The sequence below is a fragment of the Euphorbia lathyris genome, chromosome 9, assembly GCF_963576675.1.
Source record: "Euphorbia lathyris chromosome 9, ddEupLath1.1, whole genome shotgun sequence".
NCBI lineage: Eukaryota > Viridiplantae > Streptophyta > Magnoliopsida > Malpighiales > Euphorbiaceae > Euphorbia > Euphorbia lathyris.
In genome coordinates this window covers 29,494,338-29,508,720 of record NC_088918.1, presented here as the reverse complement: position 1 = coordinate 29,508,720, position 14,383 = coordinate 29,494,338, and the positions used below count along the sequence as shown (strand labels likewise).

Genomic DNA, 14,383 nt, shown 5'->3' with positions numbered 1-14,383 from the left:
AATACCCAGCTTTCTGGCAAGCTTGATTCCAGAAAGAATACCCCAAAGTTCCGCTGAAAAGGATGAGCCCAAACCCAGGTTATGAGTGAATCCAGACAACCAGGCACCTCCCGCGTCCCTGAGCACGCCTCCAACCGCGATTTTTCCATTGTTGAGACAGGAGCCATCCGTGTTCAACTTAACCACCTCATCCTTCGGCCTACACCACCCAACGAGTTGAACCTCTTTATTCTGGGTAGAATTGGCAAGGGGGTCCCCTTTGAAGCTTCCCGTAATGGTAAGGAGCTTTTTAGAGAAGAACTCGGGTAAGTTCTGAATAAAAACAGTCTTCTCACCAAAGATCTCCTCGTTTCTCCATTTCCAAAGGTGGTGGCAGATAATAGCAAATAAAATGTCTCCCTGCTCCATGCTAGCCATTAACCTACCTTTAACCCCATTGGAGAACCAGTCATTCTCAGGGTAGGCAAAGAATGAGGGGAGAATGTGGTGCGGAAGAACTTTCTGCCAAACCTCCTTACTCTTAGGGCAGTCCCTAAGGGCATGGCACAAAGATTCAACTTGGCCTCTGCATCTACTGCAAGCACCTGAATCCGCCAAGTGACGTCTATGTCTATCCGAATTAGTCAGCAACCTGTCCTTGACTCCAAGCCACAGGAAGCTCCTCATTCGGTAAGGGATTTTAAGAGCCCAAATGGATTTCCAAGTGTCCGAAAGAGGGTCGGATTTGTCAAGAGTAAAAGCTTCAAAGGCAGACATGCAAGAGTAAGCTCCATTTTTTATCAGGGCCCAGCAATGCCTATCCTTGTCCTCCTCAAGGTTACTAATCTCCACTCCCCTGATTCTGAGGAGAGAATCAAGGCTCAAGAAGGAATCAAACATAGACCAAATCCAGTCCCCATCAGAGTCCACCACATCGGCAATCCTCCAGTTGCGGAAATTGCTAGGCGGGGGAGAGCAGCAAACCTCTATAAGAGGTTTATCTCCGATCCAGGTGTCATACCAGAAGCTTATGGACTTACCATTACCCACCTCTAGGCCAACCCCCATGCAGAACTCAGCAAACACAGCACTGAGCCCTTTCCAAAGGAAAGAACAATTGTCAATCCTCTCTTTAGGGCCCCCAAAGATTTTGTCCTTTCGATACTTGCCACAAAGCAATCGAACCCAAAGAGAAGAAGGGTTCTGCCACATTCTCCAGAGGAGCTTCATCAACAAGACCTTATTGTTATCTTTAGCTTGTCTGATGCCAAGACCCCCCTTCTTTTAGGCTGGCAGACCTCCTTCCAAGGGACTAGGTGAATCTTCCTACCCTCAAAAGGGGATAGATTTATAATAAACCAATAGGTTATCACAAAATAAATGAGGGGAACATCTTCCCAAATTTCACAATCTGACATAAAACACGTCGTTTTGGTTAACACATTGATAATATTGTCCGTAGACCGCTTGATAAAAGACACAGCTTTCCAAAATCCAATAATATGTATTTACAATCATATATAATCAAACTAAAACTAGAAATAGACACATCTTAATTAGACATGTCCATAGACCGGACTCGGGCTGAGCCTAGTGAGCTTTTATGTAAAAAGGCTCATCTCAAACCCACTCCAGCCTACTATTAATTTAGACGGGTTCATGTTTAAAAATCAAATTTCAAGTCCAACCCATATAAACTCACCTAAAAAATATCCATAGTTTTTAATTATAAAAAATAAAATGTATACAGAAAAATAAATATTTAAACGATGTTTTAGCCAAGTAAGGGTTTCCCTCATACTAAGATCCTCGACAGGTAAAAAGTCCATATGAAAAGAAAGGGTACCATTCTTTGCTGCCATAAAACTGTCAAACGAGATCCGAAGGACACAACCTTTGCAAGCTCACCATAGGAGATTTCACATCTTGCTCAGCGCCTTCAACTCCCAAAGTCTCTCTCATCAACTAGTTAGTTGTTGTGCACTCTGATTTAGACTCATACTGTATCCACTCTTTACTGTATATTCCCCATTATGCTTCGGAGTCCAAAACCGAGACTCTGTCTCTTCATTGGCAGATAGAGGAATATCGAAAATGTTATTGTAATCCACACAAACCTCCATCCTTCATCGTTTTGGATCAAAGATAATTACTCATTCCATTTGCAAAAAAGATTCCATTGATTCCATTCCTTAATTGACTCCTCATTAATAGTAGTAACTTCCATATTTACTACTCCTTATTATGTTTTTAATTAAGCGGTTACTGCCATCATAACTATCAGATATGTTTTTAATTGAGTAGTTACCACCATCATAATTATCAATTATGCTTTTAATTGAGAAATTATTGTCAGTATAATTATCAATAACCCTGACTTTCTCGGTCGGACCAGAGCCGTTGCTCCACCACCATCGGGAACTACCGCCACCATCTATAATACCCATATTATTGACAAGCCAGCGAGCACTCCTTACTTCGAGGTTTCTGTCCATACTAGGCAATGATTCCAAGAATAGACCAGCAGAAATCAAAATGATTAATATTGATATCTTCATCGAGCACAATAACTCTAAGGGCATCCATTTTGGTTTAGCATTTACGTCGCCTACGTCATACAGATGCGTCCCTAACCCAATGTATGTATATCGCTTTCATGTCACATGGAAGGCCTCCATACTTTTTTGGACATGCGTGTTGTGATCCTACCTAGAAACAGGGCCGGTCCTGACAATTTAAGGGCCCTAGGCAAAACAAGTAGTAAGGGCCCCTTTAATATAAAATTTACTAATTGATTTTGGGTTAAAGTGCAAAAATACCCCTAACGTTTTGGATCAGGAGCAATTTTACTCCTAATGTCTAAAATGGTACAATTTTACCCCTAATGTTGGAAGCGAAGAGCAATTTTACTCCTAACATTGATAAATTAGGTTAATTTGATAAATATTTCATCAAACTGTTTCTCCATCATGAATCTTGTAATCTACACTTCACACATGCGTCATTTTATCAGTAACAAATCACAAACATATGTTGGGATATAAAAAAATAAAATAAATAAAATAAAAAATATAATGTCTTTTGTACGAATTGGACAAGAAAATTCAAAAAATTCACCGAATTTTTAAATATTAATCTCCAGTTCTATTATTAAATTATAAAACACATGAAATTTTTTTTAGAACGAATTGATATGCAATTGGTGTAAAATGAGAGACAAAAATATCTGTGTTTTATAATTGTGTCTGAAATTGACCTAAATTATCAACGTTAGGGGTAAATTTGCTCTTGGCTACCAACGTTAGGGGTAAATTAGCACCATTTTAGACGTTAGAGGTAAAATTGCTCTTCACTCAAAACGTTATGAGTAATTTTACACCTTAACCCATTGATTTTTATTCATATCATTGTATAAATTAATTTTTAATTTTCAAATTTAATCAAGTTAATAAAATGAAATTTTTTTTTAATTTTTAAATTTAATCAAATTAAAAATATTTATTCTAAAATGAGGTAATAAAATGAAACTTGTCTTATTACTCTTGACTACCCATAACATTTATATATTAAAAATACATTAAAAAAATATCAAAAAAATGACAAAGATGAGAATTGAACTCATACCCTCTTTAATAGGAAGACAATGCATTACCATAATGCTAATTTAAATTTATGTACAATGCTTAAAACATATGCAATTTATTTATAAAGCTAATATTTTTTTTGGGCCCCCTTCCGGCCTTGGGCCCTAGGCCGGCGCACCCCGGGCCGGCCCTGCCTAGAAAAATACAATGGTAAAGTTTTTTTATAATATGTGTAGAGTCACACTACACATGTCAAAATGTATATGGAGTCCTCCATTTAACATGAAATCTATGACCCTTATAATTATCCTCTAAATTGAGTTGGATACATATTAACATATGTGAAATTGATTTTCCACCATCTAACCCTATGGTCATATGCGTGATAATCTAAGTGTGGTACATATAATGACCAATCGAATGTTCCATAGTAAAAATAAATACTCGAGAATTAATTTTATTTTGTTCGTGATAAAGTTCGGTATTGGAGACTTGTTGAAAGTCCCGATATATTTACCAGGCCGGTCCTAACATTTTATAAATCTTAGGTGAAACTAAAGATAATAACCTCTTTAGCAAGAATAATAAAAAATGGCTTAATACTTCTGCCGCCCCTCTGAACTTGTATACCATTTTATCACATGAAAATGAAAACATAATACAACCAAGTAACACTTCAATTTACTACTAGTTGAAAAGGCTCGTTAATGCCCTCAACTACCTTTATTTATCATTCTTTTGTTTTTCTACTTACATTACACAACACTTTCAAACCTTATTTACTGCTTTTATTAGACAGAAGGTATATAAAATCAAAATTGTCATTTGGGATGAATTTGGATCCTTTGCTCCAATACTTGCATCCAACACCATCACTACTTCCAGACTGATAAGCTACACAAGTGCAATTTTTCCAGCATTTGCTATGACAATCACTAAGTCCCAAGTCTGGCTCATACTCATAACCATCATAAAAATTGTATATGTACTCAAAATACCCTCTCTTTTTCACAAACATATCCGATTCTTTCCTGCATTTTATCGCCTTTTCCGACAGGCAAATTGCCGACGAATTCTTCATATCGTAGCTGCAAGGACTTGTAGATTCAAATATCCATGTATTCTGATACAGACTGAACACTGTAATTGTACCTATTGTGTCCAAATCCCACCTTGATAAAACAGTCTTGTTCTTGAGAGAATATGAGAAGTACTTTTCATCCTCATTTGAAACTAACTGAAAGTCATATATATCATTTCTTTTTGTCAAAATAGGTTCTGATTTGAAACTTCCATTCTTCCATACTCCACTTGACCAGTATATCTCGCCTCGACACCAAACGAGGAGTTGATTAGCACCGGTTGGATCCATGCCTAGCCTGAAAGCACCTGGAGCCTGAGGAAGTAAGTGTAACATGTCAAGAAAGAAGTGTCATACTCGTCGAGAGCCATAAGAAATCAAGTTGATTTTGACATTTACCGGGATTTTCTCGCTGAGCCAGGAAGTAAGTGTCCAGTTATGTCCTGTCTTCAGGTTCATCCCTAGTTTCATTCCAGGCAGGAGTATATTATGTGGATAATCAAAACTCTGCCATAAAATCGGCCCTGGAATTCGATTCCAAGCAACCTGGCGGATGACAATGTTGCCTGAATCGAGTAGAGTGACCGTAAAATTACCTCCTGATAGATTATTCTTTCCTGCCATATCAGGATTTATGACTATTGGTTGACCTCCTTGATGTGTAATCATTAATTTTCCATGTTCATCTATGGATAGAACACCTGAGGAATCAGGAACAGGATCAACTCGGTTGGCAACCCAGACCGAGTAAAAGGAAATACGGTCGAACCATATTCCCAAGTGACGAGGGCCTGAAGGGCCAAGGTCGATTGAGTAAGTCGGATTGGGGTTAAAGAATCCCATCCTGAATACTCGTCCGGGCGAAACAAGCTGCTCCCAGTCGCGGAGCAGCTCGCCTTGTTTTAGTGTGTCGGTTTGAGCATATGAAACACAAAATATTGAGGTGAAAAGGCATGAAATGATAAGGAAAATGGCTGTTGAGTAAGCCATGAGTAGAAGTCAGGATTTGAGGATATGTGCATTCTTGGATTTGAATTTATAAGTAAAAGTTGATTGAGTAGGACATATTTTTTTGTGGTAAGTCATTAGGACACAAAGCAGTATTACTTTTCCTAATTTGAAAAATATTAGGTAATTAGATCCATATGTTATAGGCAAATGGTCCTACAACTTGGTTGTTTTTCTTGAGGATCATTAATTGGTATTATCTTTGAAAATCCAAGATGGATTCTTTCATAAAAAGATGGCTCATTGGATAACCAATAATTTTAATTTCAGCTAAATTGAGTCAATTGAATTAGTAAATGATAGCATGATACTTCAGTTCAAGTACAGTGACACATTTAGTTAATGACTAACCTAAAATTTCTATTAATTTATTTTCCTAAACAAACAACCACCGGAAAATAATGAAAATATTTTTCAGCATAATATTTTTCGGCAAATAAACGAGATCTAAATTAGAAAGTCGCTCAAAAAAGAGCTTTTTGTATGAAAACCATAAGTAATTATAAAGTTACAATAAATCATACTATTTGAGAACGTCACAAAAAAGGTCGAATAGTTTAGCAATTTTATGTATTGAGAGAAATGTGTTAGAACATATTGATGTTGACACTATTTTAGTGATTCTGTATCTAGAAATGCTCGTAGATAATGCTTTATATGAGCAATTGGAAACTTAAAGCGAAATAAAATATATTTTATATGAAATTAAACATTTTCATTAAATTCCTTGATAAGTGTTGTTAAGTGTAATAAAAAAAAATATGTTATTTTTAAGTAATTATATATTGAGAGAAATGTGTTAGAACATATTGATGTTGATACTATTTTTAGTGATTCTGCTTCTAGAAATGCTCGTAGATAATGTTTTATATGACCAATTTGGTACTTAAAGAGATATAAAATATATTTTATATGAAATTAAACATTTTCATTAAATTCCTTGATAAGTGTTGTTAAGTGTAATAAAAAAAATATGTTATTTTTATTTTATTTTTTCCAAGGGCCTTCGTTTCTACTTCACACGTAAACCTCCAAAACCCTGGTATTGTGATTTTATTCCGTGGGGAATTGTGCCGGCATTAGCCATCATCTAGGGTCCATAGTCAGGAGCAACTTCATCCGATGCTGGCTCACTACCTTCCCTGTTAGTTGTAGAATTCTGAGGTTTGGACTCGCACACAACCATCCTCCATTCTCACATACGTAGTTTTTTCAACCATCAACGCCACAAGGATACTAGGGTTACAACAATCATCCTTAATATATGTCAGACATTAATATAAGTTCTATGATTGAGTTTTAACTATCAGCTTGAGCTTTTAATTCAATTTGTACATGACAGTAAACAGCACTTAGTACAAAAAATATAAAGGTCCTCTTATTCCACCCAACAAACCTCATCTTCGATCCAAAAGTGAGCTACAAGAGGACGGAAAAGATCAATCTCAACACAGACACGTTCAAAGCAGCTCCTAGCCTTAGCTGTATTCTTATCCACATGAATTGCTTTCCCAAACGTGTTAGCAATAGTTAGAAGTTTTTTCATAAAGTATTGCATAGGAAGTTCAACGGTAAACGTTGTTGTCGTGTGACCGAGGCGTCACGGATTCGAGTCTTAGGAGCGGCCTCTTGTCAAAAAAATTGGCAGAGGAAGGCTTGCTCTCAGTACACCCTTGTAGTGGGATCCCTACTTGGACTCTCGCTTAGTGAAAACGTATAGTGCACCGGACCGCCTTTTATTGCATAGGAAGTTCAAGATCCAAACCATATTGTAGAGTCAACAGACACTCCCTAAGTCCGTCATGTCTATATCCGCAACCGATTTCTATAATTTCATAGCCCTTTTCCTCAAACCAAAATATCAAATATTCCGGCCTAACAATTTAACAACAAACGCATCCTTGCAGTTAATCAAACTAAAAGAAAAAAACAATAAAATTGTTCTACAATTAACTAATAAAAGAAAAACATTGCTATTTCCACACCTGTTTATGCCATAAGGTAACATTGTCTTACTAGTTAATACACATTCCTTGCTTTCACATCACATAGAAGACAATTAGAAAAGGAAAAACTGAAAAATTAAGAGCCAGCAAAAACAAGAGTGGAAATAGCACAAACTATAATTACAAAAATAGCACAATAAAAGAATTTGATAAGTGCAAGTAACATTATGGAAAATTAGACAAAACAATCAAGAGCATTTGGGGTTGTTCCCTGGGCCTCCGTAGTAAAAATAAGTGCCCCATTGAGTGTTATAGGAGCTCTTAATATTGTAACAATTGGTGTTCTCAGCTAGGATTGATATATCTTGTACTGAGCTCAAGCTGTTATCTGAATCCACTATCTCCAGGTTCCGGAAATAGCTCGCCTTTCCGAATCCATCTTCCGCGAAGTGTCCCGAACCCATTTGGGTGGAGGTGTGCCGGCCGTCCGCCCTTGAGTTAACCACTTCACCACCCCATTCCACCATTGTGGCATGGTTTACTAGGTGAGTGAATAGCTCTGCCGGCCAATATCCTACTAGGGTATTGTCTCCAAATCCCATCCACCAATTCCCTAATTTTGGATCCTATAAAAAATTTATGAGTTCTAATTAAAACATCCTGTTAGAAGTGTTAATATATGGAATAATGGGAAAAATAAAAAAATAAAAAAAAAATAAACTTTTGTTACATGTATTTCTTTTTGTCTTTCTATATTAAAAGGACATTTTGAAGATGTTTGGTTATGTAACTACTGTTGTAAAAATCTTTGTTTTTCCAACAATAAACAGCAAACAATAAATAAACGGACCTTACTAACAATTTTGAATGCATGTTATAAGATTGGAAATGATTTAGTACGTACCTTCCAAATGAGAATGGTAATATCAAATTGGTTTCCTTCCAAAGAGGAAACAGGAGAAATTGCAGCTCCAATTGCTATTCTACTGTTTGTTTGCACAAAACCTGAACATAGAAGGTTGTAACATCCTGTTGCCTGGTAGGAATCGCTCTGCAAAACCAATCAACAAAAATAATACTCTTAATTATATATTTTTATGATTTTTTCACACTTTCAAATATATATTTTTCCGCTCTTCTCCCGTGGTTCTATCACTGTTAAAAGGGCATTTCGCCCCCTCTGACCGGATGTTTTGTTGGCTCTTGAACTTGCAAGTAATATACTGATCACTTGAATATATGTTTAAAGTAGCCTATTGATCTCTAAACTTGTTTATAGCAATCTATGATCTTGGTTAAAACCAATATCTTCAAAGAAATTATATTTTGTTTTCCAAATTATTGGAATTGGAGCACCTCATAGACAAAATGATTTAGCTGTTCAATGCCTAAGAGAAGTTGTTGACTTTGACCTTGTGCCCTTCTTGTAATTAGGGTAACTATATATATTATATTATATAGTTTTGAGGGATTGAAGGTGACAGTCACATGATTATCATTTCAAAGAACCATTTATGTTATGTTTAAATATCCATCAGTAATATGATATTGTTACTTAATTGCAATTAAGGAATTTAATTATAACAAAATAATAACTAATTAATTAAGTTAGAGATCTTACTGTCCAATATGTAAACAATCTTGGCCTGCTGTCACCATAAAGCTCCGGACTGACCTGACTAGTAGAATAATCACAACTTCAGAATAATAATAATATTATAGTAAAATTATACTATATAGTATATTGATAATCATCTATTTAATTATTAATTCCTTGAAATAAAACAAGAAAATATAGATCTCCTACTAGGATCTTGTAACTTGTAAACTGTTAACTCCAATGTTTAGAAATCAAATTTTAAATAATTGGTTAGCATACTTATAACAATAAATAATTAGGTCAAATTATTGAAATCGGCATAAAACAAAAAATAAGTTTGGGATTGTGTGCATGCGAGGACAGGAAATGGAAGAAGTACCTGCCACCCAGCTTCTATGCTATTGAGATCTGAGCCGTCGAATGATCCGGAAAGAATCCAGATCTGTGACAAGCTGAACTCGTTGACCACTTGTATTGAAGGGTCCCACACGTTAATAGTTGCTCTTGCACCGTACACTTCTTGCGATGTTCCAGTGTATGCGATAGCATGCTATAAAAGATGGAGCACGTGCAAATGCGGAGATCACCACCACAAAAAATACAAATATAAGAAAGTCAAAGGTAGAAAAAAATAAATGTAAAAATGACTTTTGCAAATATTAAATTTTTGTGGGTCCTTTTTAATTAAATTAAAATTGTTGGGGGGCTACGATTTAATTGAGCTCGGTAGAATCTGAATATAGATGTAAACAATTAATTTTCGGTTGCAAATGAACATGATTGAACTCAATATAAATACTACAGTATGTATGTATTAATTTCTTGGCGGTTTTAATAATATGAATTGGTTCTTTCAAAAAAAAAAAAAATAATATGAATTGGTTTTTTCTATGGAGCATTCAAGGATAGGCTTATTTATGAATTCAATAATAGTGTTCAATTATTTGTATTTATATTTAGTAAAGGAATTCTTTCCCTAATTAATTAATGATGTAAAATCTGGTGAAATTATATTTGAGAAATATAGAATAAACTTTGTTTTTCTCCAAAAAAAAAACTTTATTATATTGTTGAATAAATAATAAATTACTATTAAACTCAAAATGATGATATCAGCAATATGGTTGGATTTATCTCAACTATTAATGTAACGACCCGGTCCGGAGAGGGTGGCGCCGGTGTAGAAGGCCTGAGCAAGGAGCGGCCCTAAGGGATGGCGATGGGGGCAGGAATGAACTGAATCCCACATCGGAAATGGAGAGGGAGTGATTGGGGCTTATTAGTAAAATGTGAATCCAATACATGCAGACGCGTTTTAAAGCCGTGAGGCCCAAGGTGTTGGATTTGGGCCAGAGCGGACAATATCTACATGGTATTGGACCAAGGTGTTACAATTGGTATCAGAGCCGACTCTCCACGTACGATGTGTGGTTCGGGGACGAACCAGGGGGAAGCTGGTGGGCCTGTAACGACCCGGTCCGGAGTGGGTGGCGCCGGGGTAGAAGGCCTGAGCAAGGAGCGACCCTAAAGGATGGCGATGGGGACAGGAATGAACTGAATCCAACATCGGAAATGGAGAGAGAGTGATTGTGGCTTATTAGTAAGATGTGAATCCAATACATGTAGACGCGTTTTAAAGCCGTGAGGCCCAATGTGTTGGATTTGGGCCAAAGCGGACAATATCTACATAGTATTGGACCAAGGTGTTACAATTAATTATAAAATTAATAATTGAAATTTAATTATTTAATAATTAAATAATTAAATATTACTAGAATTTAACAATTAAATTTCAACATTGAGATTATAATTTGATTTCTTCATTTCAATCTCAATTTGAGAGAATCCTAATCCAAAATGATAATATTCCTTTCATCCCAAATTCACAAACCACTTATTGTTTTGATCTATCACAAATTATAAATGAGTTTTCTTTATGAAAATTGATAGTAATTGTTTCTAGTTTTCCTAATATACTTCTTATTATTTGATTTACAAAAAAAAATCAATAAAATAAATTAATTAATAAATTATAAATATTCTAAAATTTTCAACATAACATTGTTGAAAATTGTAATAATGCAATTAGGAAAAAAATCATGTAAAAACTTGTCTTTCAACTATTTTAATTATATTTTAATTATTTTTATAAAAAAACTATTTTAATTATATTTTTTGTTAAAATAGTCTTGGACGGAGGATATACAGTAATAAAAATACCTTACTATTAGCTTTTTACAAGGGAAAAAATAAAATCTTCATTTTTAAGAAAATATTAAAATGTAATAAGCAAACTTTCAATCTATGAAGTACTATTTAGAAAAAATGTATATTTAATCTTTGATCATTTTAATTTTTATTGATTTTTTTTTTTGATGAAAGGCTGAGACGAGTTCAGTCTTGCATTCGGATAATTTTTATTGATTAAGCTTTAGATCTTTTGAATGAATACATTAGGCGACTAATCAATTATTTTTAACATATTAAGCTTCTAATCTTTTAAATTGTGACATTAAGTCTTTGATCATTTCTCTTAAAAAAAGTCTTTGATCATTTATTTTTTATCATGTTAAACCTCTCTTGAACACGTCAATAGATATATAAATTGTTATGTGTGTGATTCAAACTTTATTTAATGCAAATAGAATTGTCACCATTATGTGCCGGATAATTTATAACTATTTTAGCTTAGAGGAATTTACAATAATATTATGATAGTTTTACGCATAGTAAACGGAGAGTTTGACACATAGCCGGTGCGTAAAATAAGTTTAATGTATATAAACATTATTCATCAATGGCTTAATATATTCATAAGATCAAAATTTTAATGGGTTAAAAAAATACCAATAAAAAATGAATTTAAATATGTAATTTTTATCAATGGCTTATTAAATAAAATGATGAATGACTTATATTAAATAAAATGATTCGTTTAGGAGTAAATAGGGGTATACCTCGTGTCCATTGCCGGAGACAACATCGGGAGCATCGGTGCGTCTGTTAAGAGAAATAGAACGTTGCTTCTTACCAAAGTCAAATAAAGACTTTGATCTCAACACATCATGAACTGAACTCCGCCGCACTGGAACAGTACCCTTAGGGCATCTTGTCCCATTTCTATGCCACATTTGCCATGCATCTCTTTCTCCTCCTCTAACTTCTTCTTCTTCTTCTTTCACCTTCCACCCTTTTGGCCTTTCTGATGGCTCTCTCTAATCATAAATCATAAATCATAAATCATAATTAATTATTATTATTCATTCCATCTCAAGCTACCCATATATAAAATATTCCTTCTTTTTTAAGGTTACATTCCCCTTTTTGGAGGTCATTTATATAAAGCCAAACAAACCCTTTTTCACACCATTTTTAAAATATTTTCAAGAAAAAAATCAAGAAAATATTAAGAAACTAGATATAGAAAGGTACCTGGATCTTGTGATTCTTTAAAAGGGGGTGATCTAAAGCAGGCTGTTTTCTTTTATGAACACAATCTATGATATCTCCATCTGGGCTCTGCAAATTCAAGATCAAATCTTTATTAATTTAATTTAATACAAAGAAACAAGAAATTAATTAATTAGTTAAAAATGAGAAATACATACCTGAATGGTCATGACAGGAGGTTTGTTAATCTTGTCTAAGTGCCTTTGAATTCTTTCAAGTCTCAAGCTACTGACTTGCCTATGCTTTGTGTAATTTAAAGAACATGAAACTTCTGTAACAAAAACAAGAACAAGAACAAGAAGAGGCAGAAGGAGAAAAGATGGGAACTTTTCCTTTCTGTCTAAAAAACCCATTTCTCATAAATTAAAAAGAAGAAAAACCTAACACACCATTACTAGAAAAATACTCAAGAAGAAATTAAAGAGGCAAATCTGAGTTTGTTTGTTTGAAAATATAGTATCAATAGCACCAAAAACCCACACAAACTAAGAAGGAAAATGACTCTTCTGCTTCTCTCTCTAGAAGTATTAATGGTGAGAAAGAAAGTGGGTGAAATTAAAAGAGAGAAGATTGATGATGATCATTGGATTCATGTAAATATGAAGAGTTTATGTTGCTTTGGAATTAGAGGAAAGGGATTATTAAAAAGAAAGAAAGAAACAAATAGAGCCTTGAAAGCACTATAAAAACACAGACCTACCAAACTATTACAGGTCCCCTTTTTATTGCACTTCTTCAATGTGCTTATCTGCCACCATACATACAACTTTGCAATTAATATTTTTCTTAATTTTTTAATTTTTTTTTTTTGGGGGGGGGGGGGGGGGGGGGGGGGGGTTGGGGGGATAGAGTTAGGCTGTGATGTGAGTATAAGTTTCTTTCCTTCTCAGTTTGTTTTTTAGAATGGCTTTTTTTAAACTCCAAGTAGTACTCAATTGCTATCTTTTCAATGCCATGTCTTTCACTCTTTCTCATGTATTTCTTCACCTATAGAGTATATACAAATTTGAATTACAATACAAATTTAAATCTTGATATTTCATTTACTGATAAAATTTCAGTATAAAATAGAGTATCTATGTGTCTACATGTTTTAGCATTTATGTGTGTTTGAAATTATAAAAAAAAATCTATTTTAGAGCTATCTATAAACTTAAAATTTTGAATTAAATAGTTGTTTTACAACATTTATATAAGTAGTTTTCAATTAACTAATGTAAGAGATTGAGATTCTACTTATTGTATTTGTGTAAACTTTCTATTTTGTGTTAGGGTTTCGATTTTTATATGTGTGTCAGTGTTTCGGTTATCCTACTTGTAATATGCATATATACTACTTCATATTAATACGTGAAATATCTCTTTGCACAATATTATATGATACCATAGTGATGTCTTCCAATCTGCGATGTAGGTTTGTTACACTGAATTTGATTCACCTAAGATGGAATTAAACAAATTGTCAGGGAGGGACTGACTAATGCTTAAGTCAATGATGTTACTGAGAGTGAGTAAGTAAATAACTTAGAAAGCAAAGTGAAGTAAGAATGATGGTTAATGAGCCTTTCTCTTGTTAGGAGAAGAGAAAAAAAAATAATGATTTTAAAATAGAATAAAAGAAAAGAAAAGAAAAGAGAAAAGGAATGAAAACTTTGCTAAGAAAAGAAAAAGAAAAGAAAAGGAGAAGATATATTATCTAATTATAATTTATCTATTATTAGTTCAGGTTTTTAAT

General features: G+C 34.2%; 2 protein-coding genes across 2 annotated transcripts; both read right to left on the bottom strand.

Annotated features, from left to right (window-relative positions):
* Positions 1-4,161: 4,161 nt before the first annotated feature.
* On the bottom strand, positions 4,162-5,631 carry LOC136206746 (G-type lectin S-receptor-like serine/threonine-protein kinase CES101). The gene is made up of 2 exons (XM_065997895.1): positions 5,044-5,631; positions 4,162-4,959 (listed from the first exon to the last, which is right to left on the bottom strand). Exons 1-2 carry the CDS (start codon positions 5,485-5,487, stop codon positions 4,339-4,341), a joined length of 1,065 nt encoding a protein of 354 aa, XP_065853967.1. The 5' UTR covers positions 5,488-5,631; the 3' UTR covers positions 4,162-4,338.
* Positions 5,632-7,573: 1,942 nt separating this feature from the next.
* LOC136207164 (protein neprosin) lies at positions 7,574-13,312 on the bottom strand. Its single transcript, XM_065998450.1, has 7 exons — positions 12,807-13,312; positions 12,631-12,717; positions 12,156-12,413; positions 9,578-9,748; positions 9,220-9,273; positions 8,503-8,649; positions 7,574-8,224 (listed from the first exon to the last, which is right to left on the bottom strand). Exons 1-7 carry the CDS (start codon positions 12,999-13,001, stop codon positions 7,847-7,849), a joined length of 1,290 nt encoding a protein of 429 aa, XP_065854522.1. The 5' UTR covers positions 13,002-13,312; the 3' UTR covers positions 7,574-7,846.
* Between the last annotated feature and the right edge of the window lie 1,071 nt (positions 13,313-14,383).

Coding starts and splice junctions, on each gene's coding strand:
- LOC136206746 (XM_065997895.1), bottom strand. CDS start 5,487: ATGGGATTCTTTAACCCCAATCCGACTTACTCAATCGACCTTGGCCCT. Junction 4,960..5,043: donor GGCTCAGCGAGAAAATCCCG/GTAAATGTCAAA, acceptor TTACTTCCTCAG/GCTCCAGGTGCTTTCAGGCT.
- LOC136207164 (XM_065998450.1), bottom strand. CDS start 13,001: ATGGGTTTTTTAGACAGAAAGGAAAAGTTCCCATCTTTTCTCCTTCTG. Junction 12,718..12,806: donor CTCCTGTCATGACCATTCAG/GTATGTATTTCT, acceptor TTGAATTTGCAG/AGCCCAGATGGAGATATCAT. Junction 8,650..9,219: donor GATTGTTTACATATTGGACA/GTAAGATCTCTA, acceptor TTGGTTTTGCAG/AGCGATTCCTACCAGGCAAC.